This window comes from Calonectris borealis, chromosome 14 (genome assembly GCF_964195595.1).
Source record: "Calonectris borealis chromosome 14, bCalBor7.hap1.2, whole genome shotgun sequence".
In the NCBI taxonomy this organism is placed as follows: Eukaryota; Metazoa; Chordata; class Aves; order Procellariiformes; family Procellariidae; genus Calonectris; species Calonectris borealis.
Genome location: NC_134325.1, coordinates 3,855,274 through 3,875,673, shown reverse-complemented (window position 1 = coordinate 3,875,673; position 20,400 = coordinate 3,855,274). Strand labels below are relative to the sequence as shown.

The following is a 20,400-nucleotide window of genomic DNA, read 5'->3' as shown; positions in this document are numbered from 1 at the left end:
TTGGGGCTCGCCATCCGGCAGCTAGGGGCGCTCAGGGGGTGCCCCCCAGCATTTAGGGCAGGGGCTCGGGGCGCGGACCCCCACCTCCTCCCCTCACCTGTGGGGGCGGCGGGGGATGCGCGCAGCCCCCCGCCCCGCCGGGGCCGGCTGGGGTGGGTCAAAGCCCCCACCCGGGAGCAGCCCGCGAAGAAACCGTGCGGCAGAAACTTTCTGTCCCCTCTTCCCTCCCCGAGCTGGACTCCGGAGGGTTACGAGGGAGAAGGAGGGAAGAAAGGAAGGGAGGGAGGGAAGAGAGGGGGTTAGACCGCTCTGCAACATTATTGGCTGCGTGGCCGGGCTGGTGCTCGCTGGGGAAGTCAGAGCATGCCCATTGGGGGGGTATAAAAGGGGGGCAGCCGGAGCGCCCTGCCTGTCTCCTCGCTCGTGGGGCAGCCAGCCGCGAGCAGCGGGCAGTCAGGCAGCCGGCCCCTCCGCCCCGGCCAGGGGGACGCAGTCAGTAAACACAAAAGTGAGAGCCACCCAAGGGGCAGCCAAAGCAGGAGGAGAGAAAGAGAAGGAGAGGAGAAAAAAAAAAAAAAAAAAAAAAGGAGGGGGGAGAAAACCAGAAAAAAAGGAAAAAAAAAAAAGGGAAAAAAAAAAAAAGAAAAGGAAAGCGCTCGCTCGCTCGCTCTCTAGAATAACGAAATACCTGATCGTAACAAAACAACATCCTCCAGACAACATCAAGCAGGGACTTGACATACCAAAAAGGCAAGGCGAGGAGAGCGAGCCAGGGCGCGGGGAAGGCGAGCCAAAGCCGCGATCGCTGCCAGGGCAGGAGAGCAGCATGTCAAGCGCCGGGGCACACACGGATGAGCGCTGCCGGCAGCCTGCCTTCCTCCCCGGCCCGCCGCCGCCGCAAGAAGTTGAGAGTAGCAGCGGCAGCGCCAAGGTAAGCGCCGCTCCGCGCCGCTCCGCGCCGGCCCCTCCGCGGGCAGGGGCGGGAGGGCTCCCCGGTGCCGTGCCGCGCCGGGCAGAGCCGTGCCACGCCGGGCAGAGCCGTGCCACGCCGCGCTGTGCCATGCCCGAGCCCTGCCGCGCCGCGCCGCGCCGGCCCCGCTGCCCGCCGTCCCCACGCGTGTCACTAGAGGGACCCCGAGAGCCGGCCCAGCCGCGGGCTGGCCCGCTGCGGTGGGGTGCGCGGGGTGTCCCCGGGGGGCGACCCCGCGTCCCGGCGGCGGGGGTAAGCCCCGCCGGCTGCCTGCGCCTGCGGCCCCCCCCCCCCCGCAGCTTGCTGGCGGCGGGACCGCTTGCGCGCGGTTTGCGGCGGGGAGCCGGCGCGGCGGCGGGGCGGTCCCGCGTGGGGAGCCGCGGAGGGGCGTGCGGGGCCGGCTGGCGGCAGCGCGCGTGTGCGGGCAGCCACGGGCGTGCGGGGGCCGGGCTGGCCCGGCGGCGGGGCCGGGGCTATGCGAGGTCACGCAGGGCTGCGCGGCCCCCGGCTGCCCGCGGCGCTGCCTCCACTCGCGGGGTTGTTGTGGGAGCGGGGAGACGCTCGTAGCGGCGCGGGGAAGGGACAGACCGTTCTCCGGCTTCGGAGACCGGGGAGATTATTAAACTCTCTTCTGCAAAACACTGCGGCGTGTTCGGTCTCGGAGGGATAAAAATACAGAGAGGAAAAACAAGAAAGCGAAGCCAAAATGGAGTGAGAGTTAATGGTTGGCATGCAGCCTTCGACTTTGTGTGATTTTTTTTTTTTTTTTCTTCTTCTTCCTTCCCAATTGCTTTTCCCTACAGTAATTGTTTTAAGAGCGCAACTTGGAAAGGTTTTAGCACTCTGTTGAGCAGTAGGGAATTGGGGCACATGAGGAAACTCGGATTTAGCGTAACTGTACCAGCAGATGTGGCTGCCTTGCCTCGAGCCAGTGGTACTTTAGCAGGGTTTCTGATACGCCAGGTCTCGCTCAGGCGGCGTGGAGCAATCAAGTGTAAAAACATGGTTTGTGTGGGTGGTTTTAAATAGACACCTCGGGAGAACCGCCGCTTTCAACCCTCCAGTCGAGGCTTCCTATACAAAGTCTGTAGTTTTTTTCCAAATGCTGGGATGTGCTTGGGAGGCCAAGGCCTGGTTTTCTTTGGGTTTATTTGTTGTCAGGTTGCGCGCGCGTGTGTTTTTTCCTTTTACTTCGCAGGGTTCAGAGCGTTGGGTTTTTTATTCCTCATATCGCCTTGATTTAGAGTGGAGTGGAGGAGCCTGGGTCGTGGGGTTTTGTGAGGGTTACTTTGTGCTAAGGACATCTGGAGGAATAAAACTGACTGACACTTCTGATTTGAGCTTCACTGAGCTGTTTTGGACCCAACTTGACAATTTTGGTGGGGGTGAATGGGTCAGAGCTGTAAATCTTGCTCCATGTTGTCGACACCCACACAAGTTCACTCAGCCTTTCAAAGGGGCTATCCCGGCTCCTGTGAAAATTCATTAAGGGATAAAAGATTTGACACCGCCGGTCCCCTCCCACCGCCACATGAAATTTGAGAGCCAAAATGTGTTTGCGTGTGTGTCCCAGTGCTTTTTCTGACAGGTGATCCTTTTTGCAGCCCGGCTGGAGGGCTGCTGCTTTGACCAGGCAACCCAGAGGTGTCAGTGCCTGTCTTCCCATTGATTCCCATAGGCTTCGGAGTGAACCCGGCTTGCCTCGTGGAGCACCAGAGAAAATAATTTCTGTACTTTTCTTTTTTTAAATAAAGCAAACACAGCAGGTGAGGTCTTATTTTTAGAGGGACCGAGGAGTTGGTGTGTTTCCAGCAGTGCATACGAGCACTGTAAGTGGCCCACCCTCTCGCTGCTCGTGTCCTGGGACTGACCTCTCTGATCCTTCTTCGCGTTGTCTTTGCTTTTAAAGGCTGCTGTGTGTCTTAAGGGGGCAAAGAGATACCAGCCTCCCTCGACACGTTTGTGTGAGGGGTCAGGAGAGGTGGGGGGCACCGGGGAAAGAAATCCGGGTGTTGCAGCCCAGCTCTGAAAGGGTTAAAGCTGCTCTGCCAAGACATAAAGCAAGTTCAACGTGTTGTGGGAATATCACTTGCCAGTAGACTCCAGTCACCACAATTTCTGATTTAACAGCTTAACTTGCTGTTAACTTTCCCTGATATACTCCAGGTTTTGGACGGGAATGCAGAAAGGAGAGAGGAACAATAAAGAAAGGAGTTAAGTGAGGCTACTAAAATGGACTTAAATCCCTTCCCTGGGTCCTGCCAGCTGTCTTTAGAAGAGTTAAGCAAGATTGCATTTCCTTTTTTTTATGCAATAAATCAAATGTTTCTGGGCTGCATACCAAAATTTGTGCAATACGTTCTTGCTCCCCAGTGGGGTGAGTAAATGGTACTGAATACCCCATTCACCTTTTTCAGCTTGATTTTTCCACAGCTACGGTAGTCCTTGCTGCAGCACCGATAGACGCGGGGTGCAGGCAGCACTCCCCTGCCTGCCCCGGCCCCTGTCCCGCAGGCAGAGGAGGCAGGCGTCTCTCCCCGCTCGCAGGATGGGAGGCGGAAAGGTGACCCCCAGCGTGGGGCGGAGGGGGCTGCTGATGGGGACGAGCAGAGAAGACAAAAAAGTGAGGGCTAAAAATAGCAGCAGCATTGCCAACCTCAGCCATATAAATGTCGTGCGAGCCAGGTGCCAAGAATCAGGAGTTTTTGATTTTTTTCAAGCCTGAGCTAAACAGCAAAACCCCTGGTCCTGGGTCGGTTTTATTCGCCTGACAGCTCGACGGTGAAAAGTTTTGTGTTTTGAAGCTTGCTTCTTCCCAGCTGCGGGTTGGAAATCTCATCCTTTCTCTTTTAGGTGAAAAGGGAGCCTCTTCTGCAGCACAGCACGCGGCGGCTCCTCTCCCTTCGGGTACCGCTGGGCGCCTCATCCCGGTGCCTCTGCCCAAGATGCAGCCCCAGGGTGGTTTTTGGCTGCCAAGGCACCTGCCTCTCCCTGCCGGCCTCTGCTAGCCCTTTGCCGCTTGGCACCTCGCCCTGTGCGAGGTTGCCCGTGGGCAGGGGCGGCACTCGCTTGGCACGTGCGAGGTTGGCGCGCGCCTGCGTCCTGCCCCTTCGGGAGAGCCACGCTCGAAACCGGCTCAGCTCCCCGCTCTCCTGGGGCTGCCCTCCGAGGGGAGGAAGGCAGAGGGACCCTCAGCATCTCTCGCAGGCAATCGTCAGAGTGGCGAAGCATCGGTCTGCCTGCTTTTTTTTTGGAGGGGTGGAGGGTGATGGAGGCTGGGATGCGCAAACTGGGGTTTTCCCCTCCGGCACACGCTGCTGGGTTTGGGCCGATGACTTTTCGCCGTGCTCCCTTTTAAAGGCTGCACTGCTCCACAAAGAAGCGAGATTTTTTTTTTTTTTCTTTTTGCTGTCCAAATCCAAATTTTGCAGACTGGGCCATCTGTCAATTCCCTCCTACGTTGTTCTGTTCATATTAAATTGTAATGAAGGCCAGACTGAAGAAGGAATTAGGTCAGACAGGAGGTTTAGTCTCCGTTTTTGGGGAGATGTTTGTTGCCCAAGAGAGGCACCGTGGTTTGGTTGGCTCAGCACAAGCCTGGATGCAAGGGATGCCTGAGCTGTCCTCCGAGATTTGGCAACAGGGCCTTGTAGCACATTGTGGTCTCTTGGCCCCTGACTCCCCAGCAGCTGGACAGAAATCGTCGATCCAACTGATTCTGCAGCAAATTTTGAAAAAAAACCCTTTAGCAGCCTCGGGCGGGAGGGTGGCTCTGCTGCAGACCTGCCCTTGGGCTCGCTCCTGGCACACGGCAGCCGCTCCGAGCGGACCCTCTCTGTTGGCGTGTCCCCGCTAGCTGGGGGCTGCTGAGAGGTTTTTGGGGGTCCCCGGCCATGGGTGCAGCAGCCTGTGCTGCGAGGGGGGAATACGCGGGAGTCCCAAGGCAGCCGGGAGCATCCCACGTGCAGCGGCTCGCGGTCGAGCTGGCTCCAGCAGCAGCCTGGCTTTGTGCAGGGACCTGGGGATGCGGGGGAAGACAGGAGAAGGACGTGAAGGATGGAGAGCAAAGCAGACCCTCTCCAGGCAAGGAGAGGCCAGCATCGTGCTCCGATGGCTTGTCTGAGTCTCTCTTGTGCCGAGGAGGCTGCTCTCAGGTGCAATTCCCAGGATGGTACAGGGCACCTGTGCAATCAAGAAATTCCTCTTGCATCACCCTCTTGCTCGCCACATGGGGTCCGAACCCTCATTAGGAGGAATTCGGTGCTCAGGTTGTTGGGCACCCGGCATGTCTCGCACTGCCGTTCCCACCGCATCCTGGTTAAAACCGCATCCTGAAGCGTTTGAGCTCTCTGCGGGCCCGTGAGGGGGAACGGCAGCCGGCAGGGCTGATTCAACTCGCTTTGGCAAGAATGAAGCTTTGGTGGGTGTAGCCTCTCGCCTAGCGGAGATGGGACCTTGTCCTTTAGGAAAGGTTACCCACTTCCCCGCTTACCTCTCGCTGCCTTATTCCTGTTACATCTCACGTGAAAGAGGCTTTCTAATAAAAACTGAGGGTTTTTCCAGCCGTCAGTGTGAATTTACCACTGTCCCACAGCTGAGGGGGCTGTCCCTGTCCTAATGGGACTAGAAACCAAAAGCAGTGCTGTCCCATGTTTCCAGTGGAGAATAAGGGCTTGGAGGGGTTGACAGGGCTTCGACTCACGATGCTGAGCAGGATTTGGCCATAACAACTGAAGCCACATGCAACCTGTGCAGCTGGCATGGTGCTTGCGCCAGGTCGTGGGCTGCGGGTACCCAGCCGTGCCGTGCTGCCCCATTTTGGGGAGCAGCGCCTGCTCCGGCAGCCGCAGCGGGGTGGGTGCGAGCTCTCCTGCATGGGTGCTGCTCATCCCTGCTAAGGAGAAGCGGGAGCGGGGAAGGATCGATTGAAAGGTCATCGGGATGCGCTGAGCCGGTGACAGCACCGTGGGAGCCTGTCTAGCCTTTGGGTGAAGGCTTTTCCTCCGCAGGGTCAGTAGGGCCAAAGGGAGAGGGTTGGGTTGGGTTGTGGCTCCATCAAGCTGGAGAGAAACTGCAGCATCGGGTAGTAAATAAAGATGCTTTTTGCTTTGCTGCCCGGTTTCTTGTTACATGGCTGCTGGAGGGAGCGGGGAGACGCCAAGGTGACAGCGGTGGAAAGGGCTGGCGGTTGACGCGTGGGCAAAGGGGGACTTCGTCGCATCGCACACCTCCACGTTAGCCTGGCTCTGGATGACAGCGCTGGGGCTGTCCCTGTCCTTGCATCTTCAGGGAGGCTTCCTGGCCGGAGTTACGGGGTGCGTGGGCACCCTAAAAGAGCTCGCGGGGGAGGCTGCCAGGGGCCACCTTGTGCTTGTGGTGTGGGTTGCGCAGGAGCGGGTATTTTCCGAGGAGCACAAGTTTTTTTCCACAGAAGGTATCAAGTCTCCCCAGCATCAGATATCGCCCCGCCGACAAAACCTCGCTCTCCCCCTGCTTCAGAGCATCTCACCCCTTTCTTTAGACTGAATGTGGAGGAAAAACTGCGTTTGTCACCCGTGCCACCAAGCAAGCCCCTTCTGGGGGGCCGGCTCTGGCTTGGGGGAGGCCGGCACGCAGCCTGCTCGTTAGCCGCAGTACTCACAACCAGCAGAAGCTTAATTGGGGACAGGGGATTATTTGGGTGTCCTGAAGTCCCACGTCAGCGGCTTCGACAGCGGCACTGGCTGGCACACATCTGCCGCGCCGGCAATGAGCTGCGCCCCAGGGACAGCAGCAATCAGGAGCTGCACGTAAAAAAAAGAGGAAAAAGGGAAAAAAAAGAAAGGAAAGGGAGCGGGATCATTGGTCTCCTGTCAGCTGGTGATCCGGCTGCTGATGCTGCCACACCAGGGGCATGACCCGAGCAGCAAAGGTGATGCTGCGGTCATGCTGGGGAGGCCCAGGAAACACCCGTTGGCCACTTGATAAAAAAATCAAGGTGAAAAGGTGTTGGTGGCAAAACACTGCAGCTTGGCAGCGTGGTGCAATCACAGTCCGGTGCCATACCTCTGCTCCTGGTGTAATATAGACCAAAGCACCCCCCTAAAGGGACCAGTGCTACTGGAAAACTGGTCCGGGTCCCATCACTTGCTGGTTTGAGCCCAGTTTGTTCCCAGGGTTGCTGCCTCTCTTGTCCAGAGCCTTGGGAAGGGTTTTGCCAGCCTTGCTGGTCTCTGCCAGGACAGGCTGAGCAATACGATGGGCATCGAAGCTCCTGCCGGGGGAATGCCCCCCTCAGCCCACCCAGACCTTGCAGCCTCCGTTTTGGCTTTTCTTGCTGCTGATCCCTGTCTTCCCGCTGCTCCGAAGAGCTCGCGACTTGTAAGCGCGGCGCATTTCTAGCAGCGACGATTTGAGCTACGTGCTAGTAAAAAATTGGTAGCAAGGGTGGCTTTATTGCTGGCAGGACCGTGGTGGGGCCCCGGGGGAGCTGGGCTAATTTCCTGGCTGCGCTGCAGACTTCCCCCGTGACCTTGGGCGAGTCATTTAATCTATCCTGGGCTTCGGCTCCATCTCCGAGCATCCCGGGGGGGTGAGGTAATATTCATTAACTGATATTATTCTCGAGTTGCTCAGATGCTATGGTGATGAAGGCTGGATGTGAAAGCCAGCGTCTGGGCTGAGCGTTAGCAGGGAGAGGGGATGCTCCGCTTGAGATTTAGCATTGCCCCACGCCGGCTGCTGTTTTGCCACCCTTCCCCTCTTCATTTTGAGCTGACCTGTCTGGCCACCATCGTTATTTGACTGTATATATACAGTGATGCTCATCACTGAGCGACTGTAACGCCTTGAACCATCCATGGGTTTTGCCTCATCCGGTGAGGCAATAACACCCTCACTTTACACCTGCAGAAGCTGACACAGAGCTGTTTGCCAGAGCCGAGTCAGGGGAAATCTTTGGGTTAGTTAGCAAATATCCAGGGAGTTTCTTTTTTAATCCTCTGCGCTGGCTGATACCCCCTTGGCCCTCCTTGGTGATGCCTCAGGCGCGTTTCCCGTGGGACCGCTCTGCTCCTGAGGGATGTCTTCTCGGTCCCGGCTCTCGTCAGCAAACACGGCTTGTGTAATCAGCCCCTGCCTGCCCGAGCCTCAGCCGCGCGAGTCTCTCGCCTGCCCGGGGCGAAGGCCGCCGCTCCCTGGCAAAACCCAGCTTTCCTCAAAAGCAGCTCTAGGACAGGTCGAAACTTCATTTGTTTCTGCTTTGGGGGAACATGCATGAAAACCTGTCATCAGAGATGAAAAAAAAACCACCTCCCGATCATCATTTGAATGATTTCCCCTGTAAAGGGGGGAAAAAAAAATAAAAAATCACACTGTTGAAAGAGCAGGGGGAATAAAAGCCTTTCAGAGGTAGGCTGAAGTGGGATTTTCCAATGGAAAAACTGCTTCAATGCAAACCTTGTCTGCCCGGAGCGGCTGACTGGTGGGGCGAGCGCAGGGAGCCAGCCTCGCACCAGCGGCCGGCTCAGCGCCGCCGGTCCTTCCCCGCAGCATCCCGACGTGGCTGGGCATCAATCCCCGGGCGTGCTGTGGGCAGGGGGGGGCATTGCCCGGGGGGAGGTGGCAGAGGGGGGTCTCTCGCGCCGTGTTAACGCTGTGCCTCTCTCCCCAGGTGCAGAGGATGTGTGCGGCCAGGCGGATGCTGCTGCTGCTGCTGGCTTTCCTGGCCTACGCGCTGGATTCGGCCGCGGCGTACGGCACGGCGGAGACCCTCTGCGGTGGGGAGCTGGTGGACACGCTGCAGTTCGTCTGCGGGGACAGGGGCTTCTACTTCAGTAAGTGCCGGGCAGCCACCGGCAGGATGCTGTCCCTAACCCACGTCTTGCTTCGGTGGAGCTGGGCTGGGAGGGAAAGGAAGGGTTTTTCCCAGCCCGGTGCTTTCACGATTGCCTTGTACATGGCGGTAGGCTGGGAGAGGAGTGAGAAAAACTACGTGCTCAGGGTGACGAGCATGCACCTCACGCCGGTTTTGGGGACTGTCTAGTCCCACGGGTCCTGCATTTGATGCTCGGGAAAGTGGAATATCGCTGGGGAGCCACAGGTGGTTGGCTCACCGGCGATGCGGGCAAGTCATTAAAATAACGAGGATGTCTGCAGCCAGCTCTCCGCTGAGCTTGGACCCTGGCTTATTTTTAAACCTTGCTGCCTAATTGCTGCATCCTGAGAGCAGGCAGGGAGCTGAGCGCTCCCCCTTTCTGGGCTTTGCTTGGGTATAGCAGCAGCTTCTAGGCTGCTCCCAAAATACACTTTGTGGCCTCCTGGCTACCTGCTGGTGAACCTGTCGCTGAAGAGTGATGTCTTTGCAGCGCAGCTAGTGCCAAAAACTGCAGCGTTGCTGTTGTCCGCAGAGTGCAGGTGGCTTCAGGACAGTTGGCTGGACTGGGCTTTCCACCAGGATGCTTCGAGGGTTTGGACCGTTGGCATTAGCAGTACAACGGCTTAGCTGGTAAATGGGGAGGAGGAGGAGTAAACCAGTAGCGATGGATGCCCAGCAATCTGTGGGCGGAGGTGCCTCGAGTGCGATGCCTTGTTCTGGTGCTTCAATCCCCTGCTCTGCGTGGGAGAGGGAAGACCCGGTGTCTTGTTGCCCATTGAGGACTGAAAGATGCAAAGCCAAACGGGGGAGAAGAGGATGGAGATACCAGCTGCACGCGGTGCCGTGCATTTGGCAGCCTTGCCTCTGCCTTGGGAAAAGGAATTAAAAAGTTGCTTTCAAGTACCAGGGTGTTGTTTGGAGTAGTGGAGTTGAGAGCCTCCTCCCGGTCTGCCTGTGCAGGCAACGGGGTGCTGCAAAGTTAGGAGATGATCCTGGATGTCCCTTCCCATCCTGGATGTCCTTTCCCAACCTGGATGTCCCTTCCCAACCTGGATGCCCCTTCCCAACCTGGATGTCCCTTCCCATCCTGGATGTCCCTTCCCAACCTGGATGTCCCTTCCCATCCTGGATGCTCAGCCAGACTTGGCTGCTGAGGTCGGGCAGGGAGAGGCGCAGGGATCCCGCATCCAGCGGCAGCCAGGGTTCGGGCTGCGTCATTTTGGGCAGGCGGTTGGGCTGCAGGTGGTTTTGCAGCTAGCGGGGGGTGATCGCCCTGCCCCGTCCCAGCTGAGCAGCGGGATGCTTTTGGGGACGCCCTGGGCGCGCTTCCTTCCTCTCACCGAGCCGAGCGGCGAGGGTTTGCACATCAGCTGCCCTTCCTCTTCTCATCTCCCCCTTCCACCTTTCCTCCACCAACGAGCCCCGTGCCGGAGCTCGGCCGAGGCGGCAGGTCCGGGGCTGGCCTTACCGGCGCGGCGAGGAGGCGAGCTCCTCTCCCACTCTCACACCTCTTCCTCTCCCTCTATATATAGAGGAGCATCCGTCTCCCTCCCGTGGTTTCTCTTCCCTCCTCCCCCTCTCTGGGATGAAAGGGAATGGGGCTTTTGTTTTATGGACAAACTGACCTCCTTTCACCTCAAATAACCCAGCCGCCCAGGCCAAAATAAAAACACTTTTGAAGGCAGACAAGTCGCTTGGTGCCAAGTGGCCAGTCTGGTGCTTGCAAGGAGATTATTGCTTTTGTTTTTTGTCCTCTCCTATCCCCCCTTCTTCTTTTTGAATATTTCTGGAGAGCCCAGGTGCCAGAGGATGAAGCAAAGTCTGGGGGGTCCCATATTTTAACCCCTTCAGCATCTGAGCAGCCTGTGCCGTGCAGGGCTGAAGACGTTTGGGTGATGGTCTACTTGATGAGGGGTTTGGACGTCCCCAGCTCGCCTCGTTTTTTCCCTCTACCTCCATCAGTTGGCCTCATAAAGTAGTTAATTCTCCTGACCATATTCATCTTCACTCCTAAGCCCTCATGGCTACACTATTGTCACCGTATAGGCTCCATAGGGCACGGTTATGTCACACGATCGCGGGTTTACGTCTTAAAACTGGGCCCAGGTTTGTCATGAGCACTTCTCAGCACGGGATGTGCGACCTGATGAGCAGCCTGCACTAAGGCGGTCGTTCCTACGGGAGGTCAGTGACTTGGGCAGCCTTGTCCCGCAGGTACAGGTGGGCCCCGCTTGCTGGACGGGGCTTGTTGCAAGCATCCGTCTGGTAATCTTGGAAAAAACAAAAATGCTATGAAAATCCCTTATCGGTTTTCTGCTGCAGTGGTGATTTAAGTACTTAGACGATGCTTCGCATTCTTACAAGAAGCACTTAGCTACCGAAGCTAGCTCTGAAGTACAGCGCCGTTTGCATCCATGCAAGGGGATGCAGCGTACCGATGGTGTTTCATCCCCCTGGCATCTGGCGACGGGGAAAATATGCAACCTAGAGTGAGGAGGGTGCACCCCCTGGTCACCGGGATGCCCATCTGTCCGCTGGCATGGGGAGCGAGCCCCAGCCCCCAGATGCCCTTGGAGGCATCGTGGCTCGCAGGTGCTTGGGGCTGAGGATGTTGAAGCTGCTTCCGAGAGCTGGGGCTGCAAAAGAGCTGCACCGACAGGGGCGGGAGCTGGCAGCGCCCGGGTTACCTGGCCACGGGACGCAGGCTGGGCACAGCTACGTGCACCACGCCAGCCCCGCGCCGCATCCCGGGGGTGCCTGCAGCTGGAGCCGTGCATGCTTTGCTCTCCGCCTCTGCCGTGATTCCTCCCTTCCGTGACTTTTAAGGCTTTTGGGGCTGGTCAGCAGGTGCCGGCAAGGTGGTGGCATCCTGCCGTGGCTCTGCGGCAGGGTCGGGACCCCCTCTCCCTGCTCCCCGGCACCCACCCCGGGGCCGGCAGTACGGCCCGTGGAGGGATGCTGAGCGCAGCCCCGAGTGAAAAAAGCGGGGCAGGTCGAGAGGAAGCCCCGGCCGTCAAGTTGCTGTCATGCAATGCTGGCAGGGAGGGGAGAAGGGGCTGCGGGGGGAGAGGCGTCCGACTTCTCTGTAAACAACAGCTCCTGTTTCCTCCTTTCCAACAGCTGATAAGAATTTAGCTCTTTGCAGCCGCTTGTGCTGACAGGGCACATTCTTGCGCGCCCGCCGCTCCTCCGAATAATACTAGGAAAAAGCAGGGGGGAAAGTGCGGTGCCGGGGTGGGGGAGGGCCAGGCCAGGGGCACTGGGACGGGGCCCGGTGCCGCACAAAGGCCCCCTTGTTGCTCCCGACATTCCTGCGACAGGGGCGCAGGGACTGTTTACACCCAAAGTCCCCTTCCACTCGGCTTGCCGCCTGATTGACCAGAGGAGAGGGGACCCGGCCAGGGTGGCACCGGCACCACGCACCCCTCCCTGTGGACATCCGACCGGCCCCGGTGAGGGTGGGCAGCCCGGAGCAGCGGGGTGGCAATGCCGGGGAAGGGACCCTCCTGTCCCCCCGTGGCCACAGCAATGCCACTGCCTCCAGCGTGGAGGCATAGCTGAGCTGCAGGTACACGGCCTCTGGGTTCTCCCGGCAGCGGGTTTGGCTTTGCATCGCCGCCGGGATGCCCAGCTCTCCCTGTCAGGATAGCCCGCTGCCGGACGAGAATAACCCCGGGCAGCCGGAGGGCTTTGCATCGCCGAGCTTTGCACTGCCAGGCTTTGCATCGCTGGGCTTTGCATCGCTGGGCTTTGCACTGCCAGGCTTTGCATCACCGGGCTTTGCATCGCTGGGCTTTGCGTCGCCGGGCTTTGCACTGCCAGGCTTTGCATCGCAGGGTGTTGCATCGCTGGGCTTTGCATCGCAGCGCGTTGCATTGCCGGGCTTTGCATCGCCGGGCTTTGCGTTGCCAGGCTTTGCATCGCCGGGCGTTGCATCGCCGGGCTTTGCATAGCTGGGCTTTGCATAGCCGGGCTTTGCATTGCTGGGCTTTGCATTGCTGGGCTTTGCATCACTGGGCTTTGCATTGCCGGGCTTTGCATCACTGGGCTTTGCACTGCCAGGCTTTGCATGGCTGGGCTTTGTACTGCTGGGCTTTGCATCACTGGGCTTTGCACCACGGGGCCCGGCCCCTCAGCAGAGCTGTGGGAGGTGTTGGTGGAGCACAGTTTGGGGAAAAAGAGAGTGTAGCCATTCATTGAAGGCCAAGAGGAAGCGTGTTTCCTCGGGAGGAGGCGGTCATCGCTGCAATGGGAAGTGGCTCACGCGCCCCGGCGGTGCCGCAGCCCGCTGCCCGCACGGCTCTCCCCTGCGGGCAAGGGATGGAGCGGCAAAACCCTCCCTGGGTTTGGCAGTGGTGGTGAAGTGAGATGCCACCCACGGGCAAAAGCCAGGAAATTCAACCTTTAGTCCGTGCGTAAATCGTGTTATGGAACAAATGCTTTTCCCAATCCAGGTCAGCAGCAATATTGCTGTTAATCAGCAATGTCCTGGCGTCTCTTCCCTGGGTTGTTGTCTCCAGGTACTTTCCGGGATTAAATCCCTGTTTGTTATGTTTGCCTAATTTTTTTCCTAAAGTAACTCTCCCACAGAGGATTGTATTGGCATTTGGCGAGGTCCTTATGGACAATTATGTAATGGGAAAGGTGCCCTATCGGACCCTCGCAGCGGAGCTGGCAGCGGCGCCAGCAAGGGGAACGGCACGCAGCAGCTTTATGCAAGAGAGAAGGGGCAGCGCGTCGGGGCCGGGGGCCACGCGTGTGCCCGCCGGCTGGGCAAGGGCAGCGAGCGGGGAGGAAGGGGCCGTGCCGCGGCGGTGATCCCTGCCGGGAGCTCACCCCGGCGGTGCCGCACCTGGGCGTTTGCAAAGACGTGCTGCCGTGATCTTCCCACGCGCTCCCATGCCAGAAAGTGCCCTTGGTGGCAAGGTGGTGAAAATGGTCCCGCTTTGCCTGTTGGGTTTTTTTCCCCCCCTCTTCTTTCCAAACAAACGCATAGCTGCAAGCAGGCAACTTTTTTTTCGAGAGGAGACATGTAACCTTTCAAAACCTCAACTTCTCCCCAAACCGTGCGTGTCGTCACTTGTGCAACCTTCTGTTCAGCGGGAGTGTGAATGCAGCCCTCTGGGGATGTGCTAGCAAGAGGGGGTGACTTGAATTTTTTCTCTTTTCCTTCCAACCTCTCCTTCTGCCCGTGCTCAGGATGTCTTTCTGGAGCAGCCTCATGCTTCAGCAACCTGCCGCACATGCGGGTTTGGGCGCTGGGGTCGATAGGTGCTGAGCGGGGGCTGTATGCGGCGCGGGATGTCGGTGGCAGCACGCGTCTCCCGTGGACCTCACCGGGCATCGCGAGCGTATCGAATACTTGCCCCCAAGCTGGCTCCTCTCCCTCGTCTCCCTGGGGCATTGCCACCCGGATTGCCTGCACCGGCATTGCTCGTACGGCTGCGGGCACCCAACGCACCTGCCCTGCCTTTAAAGGGAGGGCCCAATCCAGCATGGTTGTTGGCCACAAGCATTTAGAGAGAGAAAATTAAACTGCTAACAAGGTTTCCTTCGCTGAGCCTTTACCAAGAGGACACTGTCCTTCTCACCTTCCCGCGGGGCTGCCTAAAGGTCGTGCCTGAAATTTGTCCAGAGAAAAAGAAAAAGAAAAGGAGGGTGGTGGCGCAGGGGGGACGAATGTGGAAAATAGAGCGTTTGAAATGACTCCCGAAGGCGGGCTGCGTGGCGTGAGTCAGCTGCTCCATCGCTCTGCGCCCTGATGCTGCGTTTGCTCTCGCGACCTCCGAGCGTGGCGGCAACGCACCAGCGTGGAGCAGAGGGCTCCCCGCCGAAGGGGGCACGGCTGATTTTGCCAGAGAGTGGGTGCCCTGCTGCCAGGGGCTTCGCTACTGCAGAGCCCGTGACGAGGTAACGGTCATGGGGTTTTGCATGCCAGTGTTGCACACGTGGGGCTGCATTATGCATGCAGGGCTGCGTCGAACGTGCAGGTCTGCGTTGCACACGCATGTCTGCATTGCACACGCGGGGCTGCATTGAACGCATGGGGCTGCATTGCACATGCATATTTGCATTGCACATGCATATTTGCATTGCACACACAAGGCTGCATTGCACATGCGCGTTTGCATTGCACATATGGGGCTGCTTTTCACATGTGGGGCTGCACCGCGTGCACAGAAAACTCCTGTGCTTTGCCCTTTGTCCCGAGGCGCTTTGGGTGGGCACCCGGATGGGGTACCCCCCGGGGAAATTGCTCAGCGCCTTGCAAGCCAGGGCCCTTAAATCTTCACCAAGGCCAAATACTTGAGCGCCCGCTTCATCCGGAGCATGTGGGGGGATCGTGGATCGTGCATGGGGCCAATGTGGACCATTTTGTGCGTTCCCGCAGGCCTGCTGGGAGGGGGGGGCTCGGCCGAGCGCGGCACGGTGAGCAGCGTTAGGCATCACACCTCCACCGCTCGCTCTCGGTTTTTCCCATGCCCAGATTCTCCCGGCTGGGATGCGGTACCGGATCCCGTTTGCAGGCCCCGCTGGTGCCAGCCTCTGCTCCCCTCCCTCGGAGCAGTTTGCACTGGGAAGAGGCGCTCGTGGCAGCCTGCTGAGCCCCTGCCGCAAACCCCACAACAGCACAAGCGCATAACACGCCATGTGCAAAGGCCCGGAGAAAATCCTTTCCTTTTGGGCCGGTTTACGTTTTGGAAGTAGCAATTCCCAAGCAAATTTATTTTGCATCAGAAATTCAAGTTTGCCCATCTCTTTGATTTCAAGAGGGGGAGGAAAACCAGTAAAACTGCTGTAAGCTTTTCCTCTGGAGACTTTTGGCCATCATTAAGCGGTGACATGAAACGCGCTCGGTTGTTGCTGCACCGGACACGGGCTTTCGTATCCTTCTGCAGGCAGAAACGGGAGAGGAACCCTTATTAAAAGATTAAGTTTAATAGCTATTCTTGGCGGGTGCGGGAGCCTGTATTCTTTCTGCAGCTGTCTCAGAGCTGTCCCATCTGGTAAAATTTAGCCGCCTTGGTTCGTTTCACCTGCCTGAGCGTCGACCCGACGGAGGGAGGTTGGCAGCCGCAACGCTGCGCTGCTTCTTTCTAATAAAACTCGCTTGCCAGGATCAACATCGGAGACGGTCGCAGTAATCAGCGCAGCGCTGGCGGCCGGGCTGGGCTCGAGCTTCCTCACTTTAGCTGCGCCCAAAAAGGCCGCCCGCGCCGGAGGTATAGGAGGGGAATAAATCACCGCCATATAAAGCGCCTTTAATTAGCGCCGTGCGCATGCGGGGGAGCCCTGTTGGCATCGACAGCGTTCGTCTGGGAAAGCCTTAACGTGAAAGTCGGTGGGTTTGCGGGCGCGTGTCGGCTGGTCTGGGAGAAGCGCTGTGATTTTTGCAGTGTGTGGCACCCACCGGTCTCCGGTGGCTGCTGGAGGGGTGGCTACAAGGGGGCGGGTGCCGTGGAGGGGGGGAAGAGGATCCAGTCCAGGCTGGTGGCTAACACCAGGGTCTCTGCCATTGCAGGTAGACCGGTGGGACGAAATAACCGGCGGATCAACCGGGGGATTGTGGAGGAGTGCTGCTTTCGGAGCTGCGACCTGGCTCTGCTGGAAACCTACTGCGCCAAGTCGGTCAAGTCGGAGCGCGACCTCTCCGCCACCTCCCTGGCGGGCCTGCCCGCGCTCAACAAGGTAGGGGGGCTGCGCCGGGACGGCGGCCCTTCGCCGAAATAAACAGGAGGAGAAAAGATGGGAAGGCCATGGGTGGGAGAGGACGAATCCCAGCTGCAAGGTCTGCTGCTTCTGCAGAGCCTTCAAGAGCTGGCAACCGTTGGCAACTGGTGCCAAATACCCTGCAGAAGGTCAACTTTTAATAAGGTGGAGGACCGGAGGTGGGCTGGATCATGGAATCATAGAATGGTTTGGGTTGGAAAGGACCTTTAAAGTCTAGTCCAACCCCCCTGCAATGAGTAGGGACATCTTCAACTAGACCAGGTTGCTCAGAGCCCCGTCCAACCTGACCTTGGATGTTTCCGGGGATGGGGCAAAGTTTTCATGGGATGGGACAATGTTTCCATGGGATGGGGCAAAGTTTCCATGGGATGGGGCAATGTTTTCATGGGATGGGGCAACGTTTCCATGGGATGGGGCAAAGTTTCCATGGGATGGGGCAACGTTTCCATGGGATGGGGCAATGTTTCCATGGGATGGACGGAGCTCAGAGGGGGGCACCCCCGTCCGGAGGGCGGGCAGGCTTGCGGCGAGGCTGACGTTGCTATCCCCTCCCCTTGCAGGAGAGCTTCCAGAAGCCCTCGCACGCCAAGTACTCCAAGTACGACGTGTGGCAGAAGAAGAGCTCCCAGCGGCTGCAGCGGGAGGTGCCGGGCATCCTGCGGGCTCGCCAGTACCGGTGGCAGGCGGAGGGGCTGCAAGCGGCCGAGGAAGCCAAGGCGCTGCACCGTCCCCTCATCTCCCTGCCCAGCCAGAGGCCCCCGGCGGCGCGAGCCTCCCCCGAAACGGCTGGCCCCCAGAAATGAACCCTGACCAGCCGTCTCGATTTTTGATCTCCCGGGGGAGGGCGGGAGGACTGGCGAGACCCGGCCCCCGAGCCCCTCCGTCCCCGGGGCCGCCGAGCCGAGGAGCGGGGCAGCGGGGCACCCTCACGCCGCTCCGGCCCCAACCAAACAACTGACACAGCAAGGAGGGGATGGCGGCGGCGGCGGCGGCGGCGGCGAGCAGCGCCGCTCCCGCGGCATCGTCCTTTCGGGGTGGGGGGGAGGGTTGTTTCGTTTCCCAGGCCTGTTTCGTTCCCCCGCGCCCCCAGTATTTCCAAGCCTGTACTTGCAAAGGGACAGTTTGGCACTTGAACTTTTTGCTGCCGGGCGCTGCGTGACATCCCTGGTGCCAACGCCAGAAGACAAAAGAAAAAGCAAGAGGGAAAAAGGATATGAAGTTAAAATTTTTTTTTTTTAATCTTTTTTTTCTCGAGAAGAAGAGTCCATTCCGTGTCTTTCTTGACGATAAAGTGAAAAAAAAAAAAATGGGGAGAAATATTGAGGGATATAATTTTTTTGCCTCATTCCCACCCCACTTTTTTCTTCTTTTTTTTTTCTTTTGGTTTTCTTATTTTTATAACTTTCTTTTGCACCTTTAAAAGAAAAACGTACCTGAGAAGAAGTTCCGAGGAGCCCCCATCTGCATTTTTGTGTGTGTGCTTCATTACAAGATTCCAAATCGACTTGCACCTTTTTGAAATCATCGATGATGTGAGAAAGAGAGGAAGAGGAGAGAGAAAGCGAGAAAGAGAGAAGAAAAAGGAAAGGGGAAAGAAGAAAAAAAAAGAAAAAAGTGAGCTGATGCTCACTTTAAATGGAGGAGGCGTCTGCATTGCACATTTGCCACGGATTTAGTTGATTTATATATATAATATATTATATAACTTTTTTGGCAAAAAAAGCACTATTTTTATGGGACATTTTGTGTAGTATCTGAAGAGGGATTGTAATGTTTAAAATGTGTTATGGTGCTAAAGTAAGTTGGAAGGGAAAAAACCCAGAAATAGCAAGGGAGGGTGGGGAGGGAAGGACAAGATAGTGAATACTGAACTTGAAATTTTAGCTTTTCGTTTTAGGAAAAGTGTGATAAATGTGTTTCTTTTCTCTTCTGAAATATAGCTTGGTCATGACCATATGAGCTAGTTGGCTGTTACTCATGTACACAGATGCACGCACACACAGAAATACATCGACACGCATCCTTTTTTTTTTAAAAAAAAAACAAAAAAACCCCCAAAAAAACAAAACCACCACAATTTAGACTAAAAGGGAACTGTTCTAGAGACAAACTCTTTTGAATGGTGAAGGTGTTGCCAGTTACAACTCGAGGCCCTGCTTCTGCACGGACCCCCGGCGGAGCTTGGCTTCCCGAGCCACGGGGGACCTGCCGCTTCCTCCCCACCCTGACGGCTTGCTCGCGCGCCGATGCTCCGGCGAGCGGGCGGGCGGGCGGCCCTCGCCGCCGAGCCCCTGCAGAAGCGCCAGCTCCGCGCCCCACCGTCTCCTTTTCCTTCTCTTGCCCTTTGCGTCCTTCTCGCCGGACCCCCCCCATCCCTGCCCTGCGCCCCCCGCCCTCCTCCCCTCGCCCCCCGCCGGGGCTGCGGAGGAGGAGGAGGGCTGCACCCGGGAGGCTGCAGGGCTGGGACCGCTGCACGGGACGGGGGGGGAAAAGGCAAGTCTCTGGCTTGAGGCTCGGGACTCGGTAAGCGGATGGGTTTGAGAGGTGGGCAGAGGGCTGTAAAATAGGTTGGTTTTAAAATAATATATATTATCTGTCTAGGAACCGTAAAAAGGGGGGAATCAATTACATCTCCCTATGATATACTCTCACTTGCTAATAAAATGGGGACACTCTGTTAACCAGTTCTGTACTTGCTTTGTCTTATATATCCATACATTTAAAACATAAAAAAAAAAAGACTACTTGAATTGTATTCTATTTTGTGGTTTGGAGGGGAGGGCTAGGGGGAGTCTTGAGAGGGGGAGGATTTTAATGTATAATCCTTTTGTTTGTTATTACCTTGCAATGTTGAGCCATGAAGCCTTTGTTTAAAAAAAAAAAATGGCACTGCAATACACGACAAAGAAAATCCTTTATTTATTTTATTAAATATATATGGAAAAGAATGAAAATCGGTCCAAATTAAGTGGGGGGAAGGGAAGTGGGTGGGGTGGGGAAGGCAGAATAAAAACAGAGCAATTGCAAATAATTGACTTTTTTTTTTTCCTTTTCATGTGTCTTTTTTTAAAAGAAACCTAGTTTTTATTTTTTAAAAAGAGAAGTAAAAGCTTTCCTGGATGCTTTGTACCAAAAAAGAAAAAATGAAAAAAAAAAAAAAAAAAAAGAAAATCTGTTAAGCAAATAAATATCCATCCAGAATATGAAGCCTGACTTTTTCTTTTACTTTTCATTTATTTTTGCTCCTGGGGTGAGAGTTGGGTGGGAAGAAGGCCATGCCAAACGCCACTCTGTGGAGGAACAGAGTGCGTTGCAGCTCCTCTTTTCGGGCCTCAAACCTGCAAGAGAGGGTGAGGTGCACTTAAACACAACCCCGAAACCTCAATTCGGGGTTACCCCTGAACCTGCCGAGATAAATGCGTGCCCAGCGATTCTTGTCGAGATTTGGGGGTGTTTCCCAGTGGCCGCTGGGATTTGCTTAGCTTTTACTGGGTTGGGCTGTTCCCAGAGACCTGAAAGCTGGATGGGAGCTGAAGATGCGCCAAAGGCAAAAAGGAGAAAAAAAATGTTGTATCTGGGTTAGGTTTCCTGGTAGACGGTGCTTCTCTGGTTTCTGGGGTAGATACAGCCTCTCTTTAAGTTTTTAGGGATCCTGATGAACTGCTTTTCATCACATGTAACCATTATGTACCAGTGCAAATGGGAGGTAAAATACTGCGGTTCCAGTTTGGTAGCAGAGCAGCTGCTGGGCAAAACTGCCCAAGCATCCCTAGTCCCCCAGATCAGCCAGACACGCACTGTCTGCGCAGTCCCGCTGGCATGGCCCAGACCTCTTGCTGTGGGG

At 56.9% G+C, this 20,400-nt stretch overlaps 1 protein-coding gene across 1 annotated transcript; it reads left to right on the top strand.

Annotated features, from left to right (window-relative positions):
- Positions 1-296: 296 nt before the first annotated feature.
- IGF2 (insulin like growth factor 2) lies at positions 297-20,142 on the top strand. The gene is made up of 4 exons (XM_075163016.1): positions 297-931; positions 8,622-8,784; positions 16,348-16,514; positions 17,117-20,142. The coding sequence occupies exons 1-4, from the start codon at positions 827-829 to the stop codon at positions 17,357-17,359; spliced, it is 678 nt and encodes a 225-aa protein (XP_075019117.1). The 5' UTR covers positions 297-826; the 3' UTR covers positions 17,360-20,142.
- The last annotated feature ends 258 nt before the right edge of the window (positions 20,143-20,400 follow it).